This window comes from Squalius cephalus, assembly GCF_949319135.1.
Source record: "Squalius cephalus genome assembly, chromosome: 23".
Classification (NCBI taxonomy): domain Eukaryota; kingdom Metazoa; phylum Chordata; class Actinopteri; order Cypriniformes; family Leuciscidae; genus Squalius; species Squalius cephalus.
The window spans coordinates 12,944,884-12,966,395 of NC_137144.1; the positions used below are offsets into that span (position 1 = coordinate 12,944,884).

Sequence of the window (21,512 nt, forward strand, 5' to 3'; positions counted from 1 at the left end):
GCTCCATCTTCTGCGCATCCACGTTCGTCAACACATCATGCGTCGGGTCAGAGGTCACTCTTTTGTTGGAACAAGACTCGCTTACGGCCGTTACCGGAAGCCAGTGATTATAGTTCATAAAGTTATAAATATGGATATTTTTCTAACAAAAACCATTGCGTCGCTTCAAAAGGCCTTTATTAACACCCTGCAGCTGTGTGGATTACTTTTATGATGGATGCGCTTTTTTGGATTTCAAAATCTCTGTTACTATTGTATTCACTCCCTCCCATTATAAAGCAAGGAAGAGCCAGGATATTTTTTAATATAACTCCGATTGAGTTTGGCTGAAGGAAGAAAGTCATATTCACCTAAGATGCCTTAAGGCAGAGTAAATCATGGGATAATTTTCTTTTTTTGGGTGAACTAACCCTTTAAGTATGGGATGATTCAGTATTACACAGAACGCAGTCTACTCTTCAATAGGCTACTATAGCTGAAGGGCAATTCAGGTTGTGGACCTGCAGTGCATGATGTAGGCTATAACTCTTAGATTAATAACAATAAATATAACGAATTACTTATTGGTCAGTTAAACAGATTTGAATCATGCACGTCTCACATCAATGCTCATTTTGATTTGTTGTGTTGACCACGTGCCCAAAGACCTACAGAATCAAAGTTCGTTTGCCACTATCAGTTCAGTATCAAAAGTTTAGCAATGAACTTGATCAGACGGAACACATTCAGGCAACATGAAAAGCAAAACATGCAACATGGCGATGAAACAATTTCGTGTCATTTTGACGTGCTTCTCCAAGCTACAACCTACTTGCAACCAGATTTCCTTGTCAGGAGTGACCAAAAAATCCCCCATAAACACAGCATTTGATGCGCACGTAATAAAGGCTATTGCATTCAAAAATGGAAGACATGTCTTGTATTTCCCAGGCCTAAAGATTGGATGAAGTGAGGTCTTCTGATTAAATGCTACTCAGCACCATGACAGCTGATTTAGTGATGCAATTACCAAAATAACAGCAAACACCCATTAAGCCAATAATTGGCGGAATGAAAGGAAGAATAAGGAGTGATGAAACGCTCGTCTCCAAGGGCTGACCTACCTCGATTTACATCGTTGAAACTTTAATCGTGTCTCCCTGGCCCTCGTGGTTAAGATAACGTGTCCCTTGCCGATATTCAGAAGAGGCTTGATGCGTGAAGACAGTTTCGCAGTGGTCAAGCATCCGTTCTGCTGCTTCTTTCGCGAATAAAGCGGACGACGAGCAAAGGCGAGCCGTGAAACGAGCATCATCGCTCAGCGAGGGGATATTAGGAGTCCAACCATCCAGGGAAAGGCATCGTATTCGCGACAGGAGGAGCGCATTGTGTGTGTTTTGTGTTGTGCTGAGTGTCGGGCTCCCCTCTTCAATTCACGCCAGGGACTCAGTCTTCTCCATCGCGCTGAAGCCGCGAGTCGATTTGACGCGATTCGATTGAAGCATGAACGCCAGCATCGTTCCGTTATGTCGGAGGAGGAGGAGGAGGATGAGGAGGAGGAGGGGATTCATTACGTAGAGAAAACGCTTTTCTATTGGTTTTCTGTCCGAGGGATGGCAAATGTTCTCCGGGATAACCTCGCATCCATCAAAACACCTTGCTGGCCGCTGAGGTGCGAGTATCTCGCGTGCATTTCCATGCCAATGCCCCATATTCTGCGCGTGTCATTTACTGCAAACACACATCAGTCATGTAGAATAACGTCAACCGCTGTCATGAGTCATGACTGAGCATATGGAGATGGCAGGGGTGACATTGAGATGTGAGAAATGCTTTTTGAAGATGACTATTGATCGGGGATGTGCGTGTGATATACAGTGAGAGAGATGAAGACCACCAAGTAAGAAAGACATAAAAGGGTCTATTGACTGCCTTTGTACAAAACTTCTTCAGACTTTCAGATAACACTAATACTATCTTACTATGTCATCATATCACAATACAGTAGCCTATATCAGTTTTGAAAATAAAGTTTCTTTATGGTTCAATGAAGAATCCATTCTACAAAAGGTTCTTTAGAGTGGAAAATGGTTCATGTTCTTCACACGAAGAGAAAAAAGTTTCTTTTAAGAACTGTTCACTGAAAGGTTCTTTGTGGAACCAAAAATTGTTCTTCTATGGCTTCACTGCGGAAAAACAACAACCATCATTCATCATTCAACTATAATACTAACCCGTCATTATCATATACTAATGCATACATTTATGGTGTGATAAAACTACTTTAATAATTTAATACCACTATACTGTCATATCAGTATGCGTAAAGCTGAAAATAGCCTAGAATAATTTACTTCTATTCAAGTAATATACGTCTTTTATGCTCACCAAGCATAAAAGATTTAGATCAAAATATTGTGAAATATTACAAATATTTATTCTATTTTACATTCTTTATTCCTATGATAGCAAAGCTGGCTTTTCAGCATCATTACTCCAGTCTTCAGTGTCACATGATCCTAATATGATGATTTGCTGCTCAAGAAACAATTTTAATAATTATCAATGTTGAAAACAGTGTTGTTTAATATGTTTGTGTAAACCAATATACACTTTCCATGATTCTTGGATCAACCGAAAGTTGAAAAGAACAGTATTTATTTGAAATAGAAATTTCTAACATTATAAATGCCTTTACTGTCACTTTTGATCAATGTAACAATATTTTGCTTGAAAAAAATATTTCTTTAGATAAAAATCTTACTAAGCCTAAGACATCACGGCCTATCTCTTTCAATCTTAAATTGCTGTTTCTATGTGGCAAACTTCATTAGTTATATTTTTTAAATTCATTTCATTGTACTGCAAAAAATTTTTTTTATAATTTTAATAAAATTAGTAATTTGGCCTTGTTACACCTCAAAACTATGCCGTTCTAACGGTTTTTGATGACACAACGTGACGTCGCCTTTTGTCCCTCGTGTGCCCTTTAAACGAGGAATGTAAACAATCCGATTAAAGTCTGCAAAGTTCCCACGATTCCACGCATACCTGCAGCGCACAAAACTTCTCCATTAGCATACCTGGCATACCAGAGTCTGACACCAAACCCATCCGGTCTACACACACACACACACACAGAGAGAGAGAGCAAAGCAGTCTCACTGAGAGTACTGGACCACACCTTCTTCTCTTAATGCACTTAAAATAACAGTAACACCCCACACAGTTTCTATAAATACATATCTGACGAAACCTAAAGCTTTACAATCCATAATCACTTCATGACCCAAGATGTTTAAACCCTTTCAAAATATACAAAATGGAATAAATGTGGCAATGCACTCAGAGCGGCTTCTACTTCCCAGACAGTTTTAGGCCTGGTTTCACAAACAGGGCTTAGATTAAGCCAGGATTAGTTCAATTATAAATGTGCCTTTAATGTCTTTTGTCTTAGAAGTTTGTGATGCAACATCAGGTAATTCCCTATAAATGAACTCTTATCATTACGTTCCACCGACGCACAAGGAGAATCGTTTCATTCACAAATGTGGACAAACAGCAATCACGACATTTCTGCGCTAAAGGATCCGCCCACCGCTCTTATGTGACTGAGTCGCACACTGATGTTTAGCTCACAACTTATTTGAGGAAGACGAGGTGACTCACCTGCACTGCATTTCACCTGGAAGGTAAGTCTAAATGTCATTAGGATTTGCGCAGTTTTGTAAAACCGAAGCCTTGTAAACAGGCAAGTCCTGACTGAGACAGGTGTTTTGTTGAAAATTTGTATTGCTCAGATAAGACTTAATGGAGCTCTCAGTAATGTTTCATTTAAATATCAACTTTGTCTTAGAAGTTTATCCTCAAATTTCTTGGGAGAAACCGAAACCGTATGAGTGCAGAGCTATTTCAACAATGTGAATTTGATTAGAAATGATTTGAGTTCAAATTGAAATTTTTGATGTTTGAATCTAGTCTTTGGATCTTGGTAAATCTGAGCGCAGTTTGAGATCCTGCCATGGGCAAGTTGCATAAACTTAGCTATTAAGACTGAGTCTTAAAGGGATAGTTCACCCAAAAATGAAAATTCTGTCATCATTTACTCACCCTCAAGTTGTTTCAAACCTGTAAGAATTTCTTTTTTCTGCTGAACACAAAAGAAGATATTTTGAAAAATGTCTGTAACCAAACAGTTGATGGACCCCATTGACTTTCATAGTATTTTTTTTTTTCCTACTATGGAAGTCAATGGGGTCCATCAACTGTCTGGTTACCAACACTCTTTAAAATATCTTCTTTTGTGTTCAACAGAATAAAGAAACTCGTACAGGTTTGAAACAACTTGAGGGCGAATAAATGATGACAGAATTTTCATTTTTGGGTGAACTATCCCTTTAAGAACAAGTTTGGCCAACTAGCAGTTTCACAAGAGATAATAATCAGTCTTACTTTTCTGATTCAAATTAGACCAATTGACTTTTGTAACTCGCTTACCTTTTAAAAGAAAAAAAAAACCCCAGATGCCTAAGTTTTAAGGCTAGCCTTTAGCAGTTTATGCAACCGCCCACAGTTGAGATCTCTTCTGAAACTTTAGATGAGATGTGATATTAACTTTAGGGACATTGGTTATGCTCATCTTTGCTCGCTCCTTTTAAGTTATCTTGAGTAAAACAGCTCATTTTTTCACGAAGCACATACAAAAGACCTGAACCGGAAGCGATGCGATCTGTTTTACAGAATACGGAAGTTAAGTTGCACATAGCCTCTATACACTCAACTAGGTGTTAACAATATTGTTATACTTAATATAATTAATTGTAGTAAATATGAATATTAGAGCTGTCAAATCTATTAATTGCGATTAATCACATCTAATATTAAAAGTTTGTTTATATATGGGTGTGTACAGTGCATTATACAGTATATGTATGTATATATGAGTGCACACACACACACACACACATATGTATGCATATATATATTTATACACACAAACACACTAATATATATATATATATATATATAATTAAATACTATACAATTTTAAATTAATATTATTTAATATTCCAGTTTAATATTAATAAATATTATTTACTCAACCTTATCCAGATTATTGTTGACAAATTAATAACTACGAACATCATCCCTTACAAACAGCATTTATATTCTGTAGGAAAGTTGACGTCTTTGAAAGCAACCAATATAATTAATGTGGTCACTGTAATAAATGCAAAATGTAATGTAATCTGTCCATAACATTTCCTTTGTTCTCAGGTGATTATAAGAGACTGCTGTTTAAGTTTCCCATGATGGCAGGTAATTAATAACAATACACATCTAAATTAAGGTGAACATTATAGATATAAAATACATTATCAAGTGCACGTCACACATGATGTTGTGTTTCCATGATGTGGAATTCATGAAATGCAAATAAAATGCAAAACAAAATAAAAACTTCTCTGTGGGGAAAAGCTTAATAAATGATTCATCTATTTATTTAGTTTTTGTTTCCTTTGTATTTCCCCTTATGACAGAACACGGTGACCCTTGCACTGGGTCCGAAGCCAACTTTTGCATGAATGGAGGAACATGCTTTAAAATACCTTCTGTGTCTACCCCCACCTGTGTGTGAGTGTCCTCGCGAACAGAAAATCTATTGTTTTATTTGATGACTTGTCGTTTAGCATACCTTATTTGGCTTGAAACCCTTTCCCTGTCGTGTAGCTGCAGTGCGAACTATGAGGGCAGCAGATGTGAGCAGTATCAGCTGTTCAGTTTCTCACACAGCAGTGAAGAGAAGGGCCTGATCGCTGCTGTGGTCATCATGGTCCTGCTCGTTTTAGCGGTGCTTGTGGTGGTCATCTATTACATCTACAAGTGAGTCACGTGCGCATTTCACACTGGTTTCGGATTCAGTACAAATTTGATCAACATGATAAAGACAACATATAATCATATGATAGATTACCACAGAAACCTGTTTCTCATCCCTCGGCTGATTAGCAACAGTAGTATGAATTTACAATGGAAGTCGAGATCATTAACCAATATCACACGAGCACGCCGCAGGAGCAGGGCTCATATCCGGAAAAAGTGCGATATTCCTTGCTTTTAAACAGCAGTTTTGTAAACAAGAAGTCAATATTGTATAACTTACATTTTTGACACAATGTTGGCAGTTGCTTCAACTGTTTTTGCGTCGCCAACTAAAGTTGTTCCAAACGAAGCCACCGCAGAACCGTTTGTTTTGTTGTTTGAATGAATCGGTTGAGTGAACGATTCAGCAGCACCCGTGACAGTTACAATGGAAGTGAATGTGCCGATTTGTACTTTAAAATACTCACTTACAATATGGCTGTCAATATGCGTGTTTGGAAAAAATAGATAACATTTTAGTGTGGAAAACAACAAACCTTTTATAAAATTATTTAATTGTATATCACTTCGTTGCCATTCGACATAAAGCTTAAAACAACCGTAAAGATGACATGGTACTCATCATAACCTCAAAAACGAAGGGCAAGTCGATTTTTTTTTTTTTTTTTCAAAAAAAGTAAAAAAAGTCGAAGAAATTATTATTATTATTTTTTTTTTGGTGGTAATCAACTTTTTAAATTCTGTCGAATCTGCCAACACGTATAGCCTACTTATGGAATGCTTGTTTCCGTCACGGAAAAAAAGAGAGATATTGCTACTTTTTTCTCCGAATTGCAAGTTTATATCTCAATTGCGAGTTGTTGAGAGCTTTAAACACGCAATTCTGAGAGGAAAATAAGCTTTTTAGCTTTTTATTTCATGGTCAAGCTTCCATATTATGGGCAAGAGCTATTTTTAAGCCCTAAAAACCTGCAAGAAGTAACAGTTGTCTTTCCATTTATTCCCAGAATTAAGAAAAATACCCAGAACCAACGAACATCTGAGGGATATGAGAGAGGCAAATCAAGTGCGATCCCTCAAACAGTGTGAATTGACTTTTGATGCATGTGAACTCGACATTGGCTTTGATGTTACGAACCAACCTTGTAACATCACTCCCCTGTGGAAGTCTTTAACTCAATGTGAAAATGTGTCAAATTGCACACAAAATACTTTTCTTATGTTTTTACATTTTGTAAATAGTTCTGTCATTTTAAAACATATTTAAATACGTAACAAAAGGATGCAAATTCTTGAAACAAACTGTTACCATGTCAGCTGTTCAATGGAAAGCAATACATTTCAAAAGCAGCATCCATAAGTGTAGATTTGTCATTTTAATTAGATATAGATGACTTGATATTATTTAATATACTAATCACATGTGTCATGTACATATACTATTTTTTACAATGTGCTGTTTTTGTTTTGAATAATATATTATTCCTTTTAATTTTGTCACTTAAAGGGATAGTTCTCCCAAAAATGAAAATTCTGTCATCATTTACTCACCCTCAAGTTGTTCCAACCCCGTATGAATTTCTTTCTTCTGCTGAACACAAAATAATATATTCTGAAGAATGTCAGTAACCAGTTGTTGGGCCCCATGGACTTTCATATAGGGAAAAAATCCTGTGGAAGTCAATGGAGCCCGTCACCTGTTTGGTTACCCATATTATTCAAAACATATTATTTTGTGTTCAGCAGAAGAAAGAAATTCATACAGGGTTGGAACAACTTGAGGGTGAGTAAATAATGACAGGATTTACATTTTTGGGAGAACTATCTCTTTAAATTCTACTGGATTACTGTAATTCCATCATACTGTTGAAATGTATTAACTTTAAACGTAACAACAGGAAGCTCAATCATTAATGCACATCACTGTACAGAATCATTTTATAAAATGTAATGGGAGCATATTCAAAGAAAATGAAAGAAAAACCAACAATTTTCATATCATAGCCTATATATTTCTAGAATATGTACATTGTGCACAGTATGCAAGTTCTACTGTATGTGCAAAAATGTGCAGTATACAACAACACAGTACAATGGGCAATGTATCCCATAATGCAATGTGATTCCAGTGAGATGTACTAATGAATAAACCAGATGGATGAAAATGAACTGGAATATTTACCAGCACTTTCTTGTCCCACTAATTAATCTGACTGTAAGATAAACGTCAAATAAAAATAATAGTACATTTGAAAAACAGTTTTATTTTACGCTGAGCGAGCTGTTAAAGTCATCTAGTCGTGTCAGAATAACGGGAGGGGAGGTGTATGGCGGATCCTCTGTGGAATAGTTCACTGAGTTTCCCTTTTTGCCTATTTTCTATGCCTCATCAATAAATAAATAAATAAAATCACCAATATGATAGCTTTCTATAGGAATATAACGATTCAGGTTACAGGAGAGATAAACATCATTCCAGAGTCCAGTCCTCTGGAAATTCAACCTTCAATAACTTGTTAGTTGGTCTTGTTCCTTCATCGCAGTATTTGGGCACATTTGAGAGGTCCACACACACCACTTGCTGGCTGTCTTCAAATCCCCTCTGTTAAAATAAATAACAAATTAGGCACATGAGGACAAAGAGAGTTGCAATTGACCTATAAACCAAAAACAAAAATGGTAGTAAAACTGTATGAATGTTCAAAAAACCAAACACTTGCTACTTCTCTAACAACACTGTTGATTGAAAAGGTGATTAATCCAACATGCAGTGTGTCTATATTATCATCATCTGCCTTCCTCATTCTTCCCTCGGGTCATTTTAACCAGAATATATTTTTTTTTTATTAAATCAGGACTTTTGTCGCACTTGAACCACGAATGCACAATTTTTGATTTTTTTTTAAGTAACAAATCTTTCCCTCGTGGGTCAATTTGACCCCCATAGGAATGAATGGAATGCGAGGAATGCTTTACATAGAAAAACCTACAAATGCTCAAATTCAAACTAAAAATGCTAAAACTTTACCAAAAAATTATTTTATAATGTCTACACATGTATATGAATGCATACTAAAGAAAAACTGACTTTAGGACCCAGTGGAACAGCTCATTTTGCTAGGCCATCTAGTGGCAAGTGTCCTGAAATATCATGTTATATATATATATATATATTTCCACAAGAGGTCTACAAAGACACCCAATGTAAGATATTTTGAGCTGAATTAAAAGGGTTATCCTCTCCCGTGGCCTCATGGATGTGAAGTGTCCAGGGGATGTGCTCTTCAGAATCTCGCAGGAAGAAGTATAATCCGGGGACTTCTCGCCTACCGTTTTCCGAATATGTGTTCGGACATACTACTCTGGTGTAGGCTACTGTTTTTCGCATACTATATAGTAGGCCTAGGGAAATATTTGATTTCCGTCTTTTTCCACTACACACTGGGAGTTGAAGAAAGAATTTGAAGATTTAAAGGAAGAAAGCAACCGCACAGTGTAATTGCAGTGGTTTTCAGTCCTGGTCCCGGGGAAGTACCGGACCTTGACGGTGAACGTGATTTTACCAAGTACCACATGTTCCTGGATCAACATCTTTGTTGATCCTGGAACAACTTTCCAATCAACCAATCAGATCTGAGGGACAAGTTTACAGTTTATGCCAAGTTTAGGCTTAGACCCAGGGTGAGGTACGTCAACATCAGTGTTATTCACCTATCATTTCCCTCTGATTTTAGGGAAAAGTTATGGGTAGGGTTAGGTTTAGGGGTGGGGATAGGGTAAGGACTAAATTTTGGGACAGGAATGTTATTCCAGGATTAACAAAATATGGTGATCCAGGAGCATGTCTTACTTGGCAAAATCACGGTGACCGTTCTTTGACACACTCAGTTCAGTTCATGGAGCTCTTTCTTAACCAGCTGGGACTATGATTGAAAACCACTGCCTTATGGACACCTCCACTCACCACAGTGCCCGATGAATCACTCGTTCTGAAGCGAGAGACTGCTTTATATCTGCAGTGAAGACCAATAGAAGATCACCAGAAGACCGAGAAGAGTTTGCTCAGAGGGTGATGGAGGGTCTCTGTGTTGTGCTTTCTCACGGGATAACGTTAGCTGTTTTGGATGGTGTTGGGTGGTGGTGGGACGTGTCACTCCACACCATATCTATGGGGGTGGCGACCTCACTCCCTCAGCGCCTTTGACTAGGTGAAGCACTCTACCTACAGCGAGACGCTGCTTTATATCTCTCACAGTCACAATAGTGAAGATCAATAGTGAAGGCTTCGCTATAGTGGGTGTCGGATGGGGTCCACTTCAGCTTCTCGTGGGTTGCTGACGCGAGTCCGGGAGGGAGGCGGGACAAGCCCTTTCCTGGCTGTGGTGAATTGGACGCGGGACATAGAGACAAATTAAGTCCAGCTCAACCTCTGGGGACCTAATGGGTGGAGCTGAAATTAGTTAGGTTTAGGGTTTAGGCAGGGCCGGATTATCCATAGACGGGAATGGGCGAGTGCCCTGGGACACCAGCCAATAGGGGGGGCACCCAGGGCCCGATTATCCAATGTGGGGCCCAAGCGAGTGGAAGAAAAAAAAAAATCCTTCTTTTTTTACATTTCCGATAATGGAGTGTATTTGCACACGTGACGATGTTTATTTTAGTACACCACCAATACCACACTGCAAAATAATCCAGTGACATTAGAACAAAATATATGGATATGAGAACATGGATACAACTTTATTAAACGATCTCTTAAATATTTTCTAATTTCACTAAACATTTTCATTTAGTTTCGTGAACATTTTTATTAAACATGGACATTTATGTTTATGAAAAAGGCTTATTATGCTCTTGTAGGCTCATTTTGTAAATATAAGCAACTAATTTAGACACGCAAACTGGGTGTCCTGCATCTTCGAAGCGGAGCCGCGCGGATGTCGTGCACACGTTAAGCGAAATGGGGTCTAGCGCACTATCGCCCACTCCGCGATGACGTCATTTGTGATGCGCGCGCGCCGTCGCTCTCGTGTTTAAAGAACAATTTTTGGCCATTGGGTGTTGTTTAGTTTTTTTTTTTAAAGTAATAATAATTGGAAAAAAAAACTTAATAACAACAACAAAAGTATCAACTACTACAAAAATAAAAACAAAAGTAATAACAACAGCAAAATTTAAATAAAAACCCATAGACTGTAAAAAATAGGTAAAAACCACAAAATTTATGGCAAAAAAAAAAAGAAAAAAAGCAACAACAAAAATAACAACAACACCAAATAATAATAATAATAGCAAAAACAATAACAACAACAAACATAACAACAATAACCATTAGAAGTATGTTGGTGAATTGGTAACATCAGTGGAAAACCACAAACAGCTGATGACTGTAAATGATTGAACTGCTGTACCAGTTGAAGATACTTGTGACAAATGAAGATTTTGTATATGAGGAATTAATATTGACTGTTAATAACTATAGATCATATGTAAACTATATCTTATATAGGCATATAAACTAATAATGGGTTAAAAAAGAAGCTGAATTTAATAAAAATGATATTTAAAAAATATATAAGAAATCCATTGCTTGTTTTTATGCACACCAATATCTGTTTAACTTAAGTAACTTTTCATTTGACTGCTTGTTGTTTTCTGATTTCTGGTAAATTGGTTAAAAAAAAAAAGACATCAAAAGTCAAATATCGAATGAATTTAGTTTATATACTCTTTCTAATAATGGTATGAAAGAATTTAAGTTTATTCAGACTTGAAACTGAACTGATGACAGTGCTTCCATCTAGTGGAGATCAGTGAGCATGACGTTTGATATCTATCTATCTATCTATCTACACAAATAAATAAATATTATTATTAGTCTTTTGGAATCAGTAAGATTCTGATCAAACAAGATACTGTTGGATTAACAAATCCCTACTACTAGTAATCATACTAGTTAAAAATCTAGGCTATTTTTTTTTCCATGCTTGAATCCTGAAAAAAATTCCTACTTTGATTGTTTTCAAATGATTATAAGCATTCCTTTTATTATTGAATTCCTTTAGGATAACAGATAAAATGTTTTCTTTGTTAAAATGTGAATAAATGTGTAAAGTAAAATGTTTTTGGGCACAGTAATCGATCAATGTTTCGCACCATTTTAACCAGGTTTGGACTTTATGCACTTCACTTCTTCCAAATGAATTTTTAAAAGAACAAATATTCCATGTAGACTGAAAATAACTATGAGGTCATGAAATCTGCACTGCTTGTCATTCCAACTACCCTTTAATAATTGTGATAAATCACCAGATTATGTGCATGACATGCCGAATGTGGAAGGAAAATGAAAAGAGGCCGTCATCAAAATTTCCATAATACTTTTTTATTCAATCACATGTGTATAAAAGCTATCAAAATGATCACTCGGCACAACTGTTCACTTATAAACAAAGCATGGACACACCTCAGCATCCTGATCCCCACAAACCTCTCAAAACGGCTACAAAAGGACCAGTTCTGTGTGTGTGTGTGTGTGTATCAAGTAGACGTGATTTCTCCGTTCCTGGCCTTGTCAAATGTTTGTGCAATCTTGAGCGCGGTGGTATTGAGCCCCACTGACTGCATGTTAGTGATGATGGTCACCACCACCCCCTGTGGAGGACACAGCTTCTGATTGGTGAGCTGCTCTCTGGGCAACACCAGCAGGACGCTACTAGCCCCCACAGCGCCCCCTGTGTGCGAGACGTAATGTCTGCGGCTGCGGCACTGCCCGTATTTCTGCTGTTTCTCCACGACCAGCCAGCCCTGGGCGTACAGTCCATCTTTGTCCCACGATGCCTCTGTTTTGTCCACCGGTGCCCATATGGCTTTGGCTGTGTGGGGTCTGAAGAAGCCAGGAAGCAGCCCGTCTGTGTTCTTCGCTTCGGCCATCTGATAGCTGTAGAGCAGAGCGTTACCGAAGACCAGAAGGTCGCTCACAGTGGACAGAAATCCACCTCCAGCCCATTTGTACGAATTGTCCACATAGGGACAGTTTACAACACGGCGCTTTTTGTTGAAGTGGTAGAATCTGCAGAAAACGGGAGAATGTGATACAGGTCAGTGACTGATAAGAGGAAAAATCCTTTAGAAATCTGGTTTGAAATCCATGGTGCCATCATATGAAATCTAAATGTTGGTTTTATAATGATTTTGACTAATAATAATAACTCTAAAAATCTCATGTGGTATAACCATCAATTAAAAACATTTTTAATTACAATTATAATGGATTATTAATTCATAAATATAATTACATTTTTGGGAAGTTGCACCACATGACATTTTACGGCCTGAACAAATTTCGTTTTTTTCATCTAATATTTATATTTTATTTTATTTACCAAAAACGATTTTTAATAACAAAAAAACGATTTTTAAATACCAAAAACGATTTTTAATGGGCGTGATTTGGCGAACAAAATATTAATTTCATTAATATCAACATCATTTGACTTTTTTTTCTTGACTAAATTTTTAAAGTCCCCCTGTAGTCAATAATTGTATCACTTAAAACTCATCTTTGATCATCAAAATTACATATTTAAAAGTTTTTTTCCTTGAAAAAAATTCTCCATGCCTTAAAATAGTTAGAATGTAACTCTACACCCTTGCCTCATTTAGTATACATTTAGTATACACGGTTCTATGAATATGCAAATTAGACCCGCCTCCACTCACTCACTCCAGCTCAGAGATTCACTCACACAACCTGATTGGTTACAAGGTCGTTTGTGACGTCACCAGCGATTTCAAACCGCGTTTTTGAGACTGTCTTTGGTTCACTGCAGTTTTAAGGAGAAAATACTCAGCAGTGATGTTGACTTATTAGTACATGGTTGTTCTTAAAGCATATTAAAAACACCACATAAACATATAAACAACATTAAAAGCTTGATTTTCACCACAGGGGGACTTTAAGTATAGGTGCGTTTACGCCATGTCGGAATTACTGTAATTACGAGATTCCGACTCGTAAAAAGCGTTCATGTCCTCGTAGAACCTGTAATTACAACTTGTAAACTCTGAATTTCCTGAGAGCTTGTACCACCTGACAGCTGCAGATGTGTTTGAATTGTAATGTCTCTTTTACCTCGAGCGGTTGTATATGATTGGGTCGTTTTCGTCTGGTACGGTGTTGAGCATGCCCAGCTCACGAAACATCTTCATCATGTGGTCGAGGAAGCGCTGCCCTGCGGCTCTCTCCACCACGGCGCTCAGCAGAGTGAAAGCATGCGTGGAATACAGGAATGTAGAACCTACAGAGGTCGTGTGAGATAGAATAAGGTCAAATTACAACAACTGAAGTCAACATTGACTAAGTCTACAAGAGCACCAGTAATGTGATGTAGTGTTATACAGCTGTTTGTGAATGTAAAAAATCTGCATAGTTTCAAAACTCAAAGTGCAGATAAATAAAACCTATTGTCTCCCAAAAGAAAGAACTGATTTTGAACCGCCTGAACGAGTCGTCAGTAATTCCAGTGTGGAATTCCAGTCTTGAATAGATATGATAAAACCGACGTCATCGTTACTGTTCGTATCACTGTTTATAAAGTGCTGAGGAAGATACAGATCTGAAATGATAATGGGCGCTTCGTTTCCGACACGCGCTGTAAGCAGTGGACCAATCACAACTGACTGGGCCATCTGACCAATCAGAGCAGAGTAGACCAATCACAATAGACTGGGACATCTGACCAGTCAGAGCAGAGTAGACCAATCACAACTGACTGGGCCATCTGACCAATCAGAGCAGAGTAGACCAATCACAACAGACTGGGCCATCTGACCAATCAGAGCAGAGTAGACCAATCACAACAGACTGAGCCATCTGACCAATCAGAGCAGAGTAGACCAATCACAACAGACTGAGCCATCTGACCAATTAGAGCAGAGTAGACCAATCACAACAGACTGAGCCATCTGACCAATCAGAGCAGAGTAAACCAACCACAACAGACTGAGCCATCTGACCAATCAGAGCAGAGTAGACCAATCACAACAGACTGAGCCATCTGACCAATCAGAGCAGAGTAGACCAATCACAACAGACTGCGCCATCTGACCAATTAGAGCAGAGTAGACCAATCACAACAGACTGAGCCATCTGACCAATTAGAGCAGAGTAGGCCAATCACAACAGACTCAGCCATCTGACCAATCAGAGCAGAGTAGACCAATCACAACAGACTGGGCCATCTGACCAATCAGAGCAGAGTAGACCAATCACAACAGACTGAGCCATCTGACCAATCAGAGCAGAGTAGACCAATCACAACAGACTGAGCCATCTGACCAATCAGAGCAGAGTAGACCAATCACAATAGATTGGGCCATCTGACCAATCAGGCTCTCAGAAAGGAGGGGTTTAGAGACTGAATCCTTTATCGAACAGTTTCAGAGACTGAAAAAAGAGCTGATGCTGCAATGTATATTATGAAAAAATTATAATAATAAATGTTCTTTGACCTAGGATGCATGTAGACCTGTTGTAGTAGACCTTTAAAACAACATTAGGAACCTTTAAAATAACAATATGAGCACTTTAAAATCTTCATGCACCACATATTTTCCTGCAATTGTGTGCTTAATCACATCAATTTAATCGAAGAATTGCCTAAATCTCATTACAATCGCATTATGAGTGTGCGTGTAAATGTCCACCAAAGATATTTTGAATTTGCTCAGTCAGGTTTGGAATGACATGAGACGGTAAGCTATTCCTTTAAAAAGAAGGCAAGATGCTCTAAAAATAAACCTATCATCATCTAAAATCAGATCTTCAGGCATTTCAGGAGACATCGCTTTGTTCTGAAAACATACCGGGTTTAAAAATCAGAGGATCGTCTTTGAATAAGTCCAAAGCCTGGATGACATTCTCAAAGTTGTCTTTGAGGTAGTACTCCTCCTGCTCGAACTCCTTTTTCTTCTTTTTGCTCTTGGCGCCGCTGTCCTCCGCTTTCGGCTTCTCTTTGTTTTCAGCCGAGCCCTTCTCTTCTTTCTTCTCCGGGGGCTTCAGAAGGCGCTTTGCTTTCTCCTTGTCCTCTCTCACTTTTTGCCCATCTTTTTCATAATGACGGATGCCACTCAAGTGGGACAGGAGCATCCGAGGGGTTATTGTGACCTGGTTTAAGGACAAAGGGAAGAATGCGAAGCCAAACCAAATTCATTATTAATCAATTATTATATACTCACTGTAAATATAGTCGAGCACACATATTTTAAATAAATAGATATAATTAAAAACCTCTTTTTTAAATTGATGTGCTCACATTCTCTCCTTCGAATTGCTTGTGTGGGAACTCAGGGACGTATTTTTGGACAGGGGCATCGAGATCGATCTTGCCCTCCTCCCAGAGTCTGGCGACGGCCGCTGCAGTCAGAGGTTTACTGATGCTGGCGATTCTCATCACCGTTTCCGGACCACAAGGCACTCTGTTCTCCAGATCCGCATAGCCAACACCTCAGAGAGAACATGCACAGCTAGGGTTCACTTTCAGAACCACTAAAACACTCCTTGGTAAACTTGTGGCCTTTGCATGTGTATGTGATGTGCATTTTCATTTTAAGCATGCACAGCCATTATGGATGTTTCACAGTAGTGCAGATTACCCATGAGCCTTTTCAGGAACAGACCTAAATGAGCAGTGGAAGACTTCCTACCTTCACACCAAACATGGCTGCCGTCCACCGAGACTCCAATAACCATCCCAGGAGCGCCAACTTCATCCTGAAAAATTACACCATTCTGCACTATAAACTTTCTTTTTTTTTATAATTATGTTTATTGACTTTTCACTATACACTCACCTAAAGGATTATTAGGAACACCATACTAATACTGTGTTTGACCCCCTTTCGCCTTCAGAACTGCCTTAATTCTACGTGGCATTGATTCAACAAGGTGCTGAAAGCATTCTTTAGAAATGTTGGCCCATATTGATAGGAGAGCATCTTGCAGTTGATGGAGATTTGTGGGATGCACATCCAGGGCACGAAGCTCCCGTTCCACCACATCCCAAAGATGCTCTATTGGGTTGAGATCTGGTGACTGTGGGGGCCATTTTAGTACAGTGAACTCATTGTCATGTTCAAGAAACCAATTTGAAATGATTCGAGCTTTGTGACATGGTGCATTATCCTGCTGGAAGTAGCCATCAGAGGATGGGTACATGGTGGTCATAAAGGGATGGACATGGTCAGAAACAATGCTCAGGTAGGCCGTGGCATTTAAACGATGCCCAATTGGCACTAAGGGGCCTAAAGTGTGCCAAGAAAACATCCCCCACACCATTACACCACCACCACCACCAGCCTGCACAGTGGTAACAAGGCATGATGGATCCATGTTCTCATTCTGTTTACGCCAAATTCTGACTCTACCATCTGAATGTCTCAACAGAAATCGAGACTCATCAGACCAGGCAACATTTTTCCAGTCTTCAACTGTCCAATTTTGGTGAGCTCGTGCAAATTGTAGCCTCTTTTTCCTATTTGTAGTGGAGATGAGTGGTACCCGGTGGGGTCTTCTGCTGATGTAGCCCATCCGCCTCAAGGTTGTGCGTGTTGTGGCTTCACAAATGCTTTGCTGCATACCTCGGTTGTAACGAGTGGTTATTTCAGTCAAAGTTGCTCTTCTATCATCTTGAATCAGTCGGCCCATTCTCCTCTGACCTCTAGCATCAACAAGGCATTTTCGCCCACAGGACTGCCGCATACTGGATGTTTTTCCCTTTTCACACCATTCTTTGTAAACCCTAGAAATGGTTGTGAGTGAAAATCCCAGTAACTGAGCAGATTGTGAAATACTCAGACCGGCCCGTCTGGCACCAACAACCATGCCACGCTCAAAATTGCTTAAATCACCTTTCTTTCCCATTCTGACATTCAGTTTGGAGTTCAGGAGATTGTCTTGACCAGGACCACACCCCTAAATGCATTGAAGCAACTGCCATGTGATTGGTTGATTAGATAATTGCATTAATGAGAAATTGAACAGGTGTTCCTAATAATCCTTTAGGTGAGTGTGTGTATATATATATATATATATATATATATATATAAAAAAAAACAAGACACAAAAATGTATAAAAATTAGTGGTGGGCCGTTATCGGCGTTAACGCGCTGCGTTAACGCGAGACTCTTATCGCACGATAAAAAAAATATCGCCGTTAATCTATTCCCCAAATTGGGTTGGGAGATGGCTCTACTACACAAGCTATGATGACGCAATCTACCCGCGGCCGCGAGGTAAACCTGGCTGCAACGCATATTCGTCGTCATCTTAAGTAAACACGGCTGAAAGTGAAAGCTGCAACATCCATTATTTGGACTTGGTTCGGATTTAAGCCGTCCGACAAACAGCAGCAAACTATCCGAGTGTGTGGGGTAACGGTTCGGTAAGTTAACACACGACTAATCCGTTCTACCACCTCAAATTCAAAACGAAACTAAAACTGATATCACTGAAAACCAGCGCGCGCGTATTATTCTCAATCCATATCTTAGTGGTGTAACGTTAACACATAATCTCTGTCTACGCCCGATTTTAAGAATCGTTGTTGTGTTTCTTTTTAACTGAAAAGACATCAGTTAGACAATATTATAACTTTAAATTTGGGGTTTCATAAGCTCAAAGCTATAATAAACATTAGACCTACTTAAGATCTCTACAGCTAGTGTACTTAAATTTTATTTATCTGCAAAATTATGTTGTATACTTACAGTTTTGCACAATATATGTTCTCAAAACTACATATACCCTTTAAAAAAAAATTAGCAGTTGTTTAGCAGGGTCTGTGTAACCTGTTCTGTAATGGTTTTATTATAATATACTGTATATCGTTATCGCAAGAGGCTGCAATGTATATCAAAATATAGATTTTAGGCCATATCGCCCATCCCTAATTGATAGCCTATAGTAGTTGATAATAACATAGGCCTATGTTGCCTACGGACGGTAACAGTACAGAAGTAACCTTTTACAGTCTATGAGTAGAACAGCTTTCTCAAGCAGTTTGTGATGCATTTTGGAAACAGTTCCTGAGATGAGCCCCTAGTCTAATGCGCCACCTGGCTTGAGAAACCCGTTCTCAAAGACTTAGCCTACTTGTATAGTCATTATTTGGGTAGCACACATATTCTGAATGCCTTCGGCAGAATTCAAATGAGCCATTTTAATCTAGATTAATCTAGATTAATTTCAAAATTAATCTAGATTAATCTAGATTAAAAAAATTAATCTATGCCCACCTCTAATAAAAATAAATAAATACAATTGAATAAAATAAAAGAACACCAATAGCTCAGATTTGCATATAAAACAGGACTACGTACTATCAACTTTAACATTTTGAAATTAATATTAATATATATATATAAAATTCACTTTTAAAATGTTTAATAATATATGAAACATTCATTAAAATATATAATTAATAAATATAGATAAAATTATTAAATAAATACATTGTGACATCTTAATTAATTAACTCATTTTTTATTTTTTTGTTATTGTTTATGTGGGATAAATGATTCCTTAAGCTAGAGATGTCTGTCTTTCACCAGAAGATGGAGTTATATTGACAGATTTGATTAAAAATTACGAGGTAAAAAATGAATCATTTGCAATAAGATCAAAAATACACATTTAGATAGATTCAAATGAATATTATATGACTTCAAATGAATATCTTTAATACATTATACATATATCCATAGTAATAGACAGAAAATATATAATTATATTTTTCATTAATAAAATATTATTTAATAACATATTTAATTATAAACATATTGAACAATTGAATAAACTGATTAAATAAAGATTGAGAATTCAAATATTTTAAAAATGCTTTTAATATTTATAATATGTAAATATAAAAATATTCATCTGTTTTTATTAATGCTGACAAATTGATTCATCGCAAATGATTAATAAGTATTAATTATTATTATTAATCTAGCATACAAGTTTGTAAATATTATAGTTTGTGCACACACACAAATATATATATATATGATTTAAGATTGTATATATATATATATATATATATATATATATATATATATATATATATATATATATACAAACCTTTATATTAGATGCGATTAATCGATTTGACAGCACTACTTTTCATATAATATAAATATTATATTATCAATATTACAGATTTTGCAATGAAATAAACCTTAATAACCTTTAAAGATTGTCAAATATATACCAAAGTACAGCGGAACTTGTTGAAAATGAAATGTTATCCAATCCGGCTAGTTCAACCAACTAAAAACTATGATGAAAAATAAAAGACATGGTATCAGTAAAAGAAGTCTGGTCGTGATACCTGTACCTTTATCCGCCGCAGAAGGTCTCTGCTGGTCTCTATAGCACAGGTGTACTGTGAGACAGTCTTCTGTGCGTTACATTCACAGTGTTCAGAGGCAGAGTCACGATATTTCAGGCCCAGAGCCAGAACAAAGCCCGTCCCGATGCCGAACAGCCATAAGGCCGTGTGTCGGTTGCTGGAGGACGGGATGACAGGTCTTCTGGGTGTCGAAATGAATCTCTTCATCAGCTGATCTCTGAACTTCACTCTGGGTGTCAACAGAGACACAAAGGGCTCGGATTTCTGAGCACTGCATTTACATTTTGTGCATATGAGACCACGTGATAAACACAGTAACCGAGACATGACTGTTTTACGAATAATAAAAAAAGGATAAAATAGTTTATAGGAAGAAAACAGCAAAGAGTTCAAATTGAACTCTACAAAAGCGACTGAAAGACTGACTACCGCTCTATTTTACAGAATAAAAGTCCATGACTTTTTTTAACATGAAAATATACTGTAATCAAATAGATTTTTTAGAATACTTTATATTATATTTAAAATTAACATATTTGAATTTACATGTAATAATAATTTAATATTTATATTTAAAGTATGTAATAAATGTAAAAGCAATGCAATCATGTATTGCACATTGAAAAACTCATGATCTTAAAAATTTAATCTAAAGACAAATGCTTAAACATTTTAACTTTCTTTTAGTTAAATATAAATTTCACAAGTCTGTCTGCTTGCATGTGAATTTCTTCACAATTTTTTTTCCCGACCGGATATGACCTTTTTCATAAAAATTAAAAAAAATTAAAAAAAGCTACTGTTCTCCACTTTTTTTGTTTTGATAAGTCTGAACAAAGTCCCGTCTTTGGTTTGAAAAGGTATTCAACGTCCATGAGACGTAAAAGGTCTTTTAATTTGAAAACTGTAGAGGCTTTGAAAACCAACGGCTGATTGGCTCATATATCAGTTGTGGCTATGACGTTGGCCAATCAGATGTGCGAATTCTGTTCCGACAGCAGGCCCAGCCTTAGAGTTGTCAACAACAACAACGAAGCTCAAATGGACAGTTTAGCAGCTGCTACTTGGACAGTTGCAGGACAAATATTAATAAATATGTCACATAACACAGCCTACAGGTAGTTTAGTGAACTATAGATCATTGTATCGTGTTTATTAACAACAGGTCCAATCACTTAACATAGCGCTTTGTATTTTAAACGACCGGTGTAACCCACATGTTCTTTCTGCACCAATGAATT

General features: G+C 37.4%; 3 protein-coding genes across 7 annotated transcripts in view; 1 reads left to right on the forward strand and 2 right to left on the reverse strand.

Annotated features, from left to right (window-relative positions):
• tmem266 (transmembrane protein 266) overlaps positions 1-5,790 on the reverse strand; it is an 85,464-nt gene extending 79,674 nt beyond the window's left edge. For 2 of the 3 annotated variants that reach the window (XM_079858785.1, XM_079858783.1), the window contains exon 1: positions 1,104-1,882. The gene's annotated coding sequence lies outside the window, so the exon portion shown is untranslated. Of the gene's footprint in view, positions 1-1,103; positions 1,883-5,674 lie in introns of those variants that run through there. The other variant, XM_079858784.1, reaches the window with a different exon arrangement.
• nrg4 (neuregulin 4) lies at positions 3,574-8,114 on the forward strand. Of its 2 annotated transcripts, XR_013819807.1 has the most exons (6): positions 3,574-3,671; positions 5,257-5,298; positions 5,520-5,613; positions 5,710-5,862; positions 6,870-7,358; positions 7,682-8,075. XR_013819807.1 is itself a non-coding variant. In XM_079858828.1 (5 exons), exons 2-5 carry the CDS (start codon positions 5,289-5,291, stop codon positions 6,949-6,951), a joined length of 339 nt encoding a protein of 112 aa, XP_079714954.1. In that variant the 5' UTR covers positions 3,574-3,671; positions 5,257-5,288; the 3' UTR covers positions 6,952-8,114. The 2 variants fall into 2 exon arrangements, 1 of the variants encoding a protein (XP_079714954.1); XM_079858828.1 differs by having other exon boundaries at positions 6,870-8,114.
• A 4,112-nt stretch (positions 8,115-12,226) lies between these two features.
• On the reverse strand, positions 12,227-20,728 carry lactb (lactamase, beta). 2 transcript variants are annotated; one of them, XM_079858787.1, is made up of 6 exons: positions 20,257-20,728; positions 16,570-16,636; positions 16,179-16,369; positions 15,730-16,030; positions 13,997-14,162; positions 12,227-12,934 (listed from the first exon to the last, which is right to left on the reverse strand). In XM_079858787.1, the coding sequence occupies exons 1-6, from the start codon at positions 20,596-20,598 to the stop codon at positions 12,403-12,405; spliced, it is 1,599 nt and encodes a 532-aa protein (XP_079714913.1). In that variant the 5' UTR covers positions 20,599-20,728; the 3' UTR covers positions 12,227-12,402. The 2 variants fall into 2 exon arrangements, with proteins under 2 accessions (XP_079714913.1, XP_079714912.1); XM_079858786.1 differs by having other exon boundaries at positions 20,251-20,726.
• Between the last annotated feature and the right edge of the window lie 784 nt (positions 20,729-21,512).

What these genes read in the sequence shown, in the direction of transcription:
- nrg4 (XM_079858828.1), top strand. An exon ending in GTGTCTACCCCCACCTGTGT is followed by an intron (nt 5,614 to 5,709) that starts GTGAGTGTCCTC and finishes CCTGTCGTGTAG; the next exon opens with CTGCAGTGCGAACTATGAGG. An exon ending in GTCATCTATTACATCTACAA is followed by an intron (nt 5,863 to 6,869) that starts GTGAGTCACGTG and finishes ATTTATTCCCAG; the next exon opens with AATTAAGAAAAATACCCAGA.
- lactb (XM_079858786.1), bottom strand. Translation starts at nt 20,598, where the DNA reads ATGTCTCGGTTACTGTGTTTATCACGTGGTCTCATATGCACAAAATGT. An exon ending in TGCGGCGGATAAAGGTACAG is followed by an intron (nt 16,637 to 20,250) that starts GTATCACGACCA and finishes GTAATTTTTCAG; the next exon opens with GATGAAGTTGGCGCTCCTGG. An exon ending in CAGCCATGTTTGGTGTGAAG is followed by an intron (nt 16,370 to 16,569) that starts GTAGGAAGTCTT and finishes GTTCTCTCTGAG; the next exon opens with GTGTTGGCTATGCGGATCTG.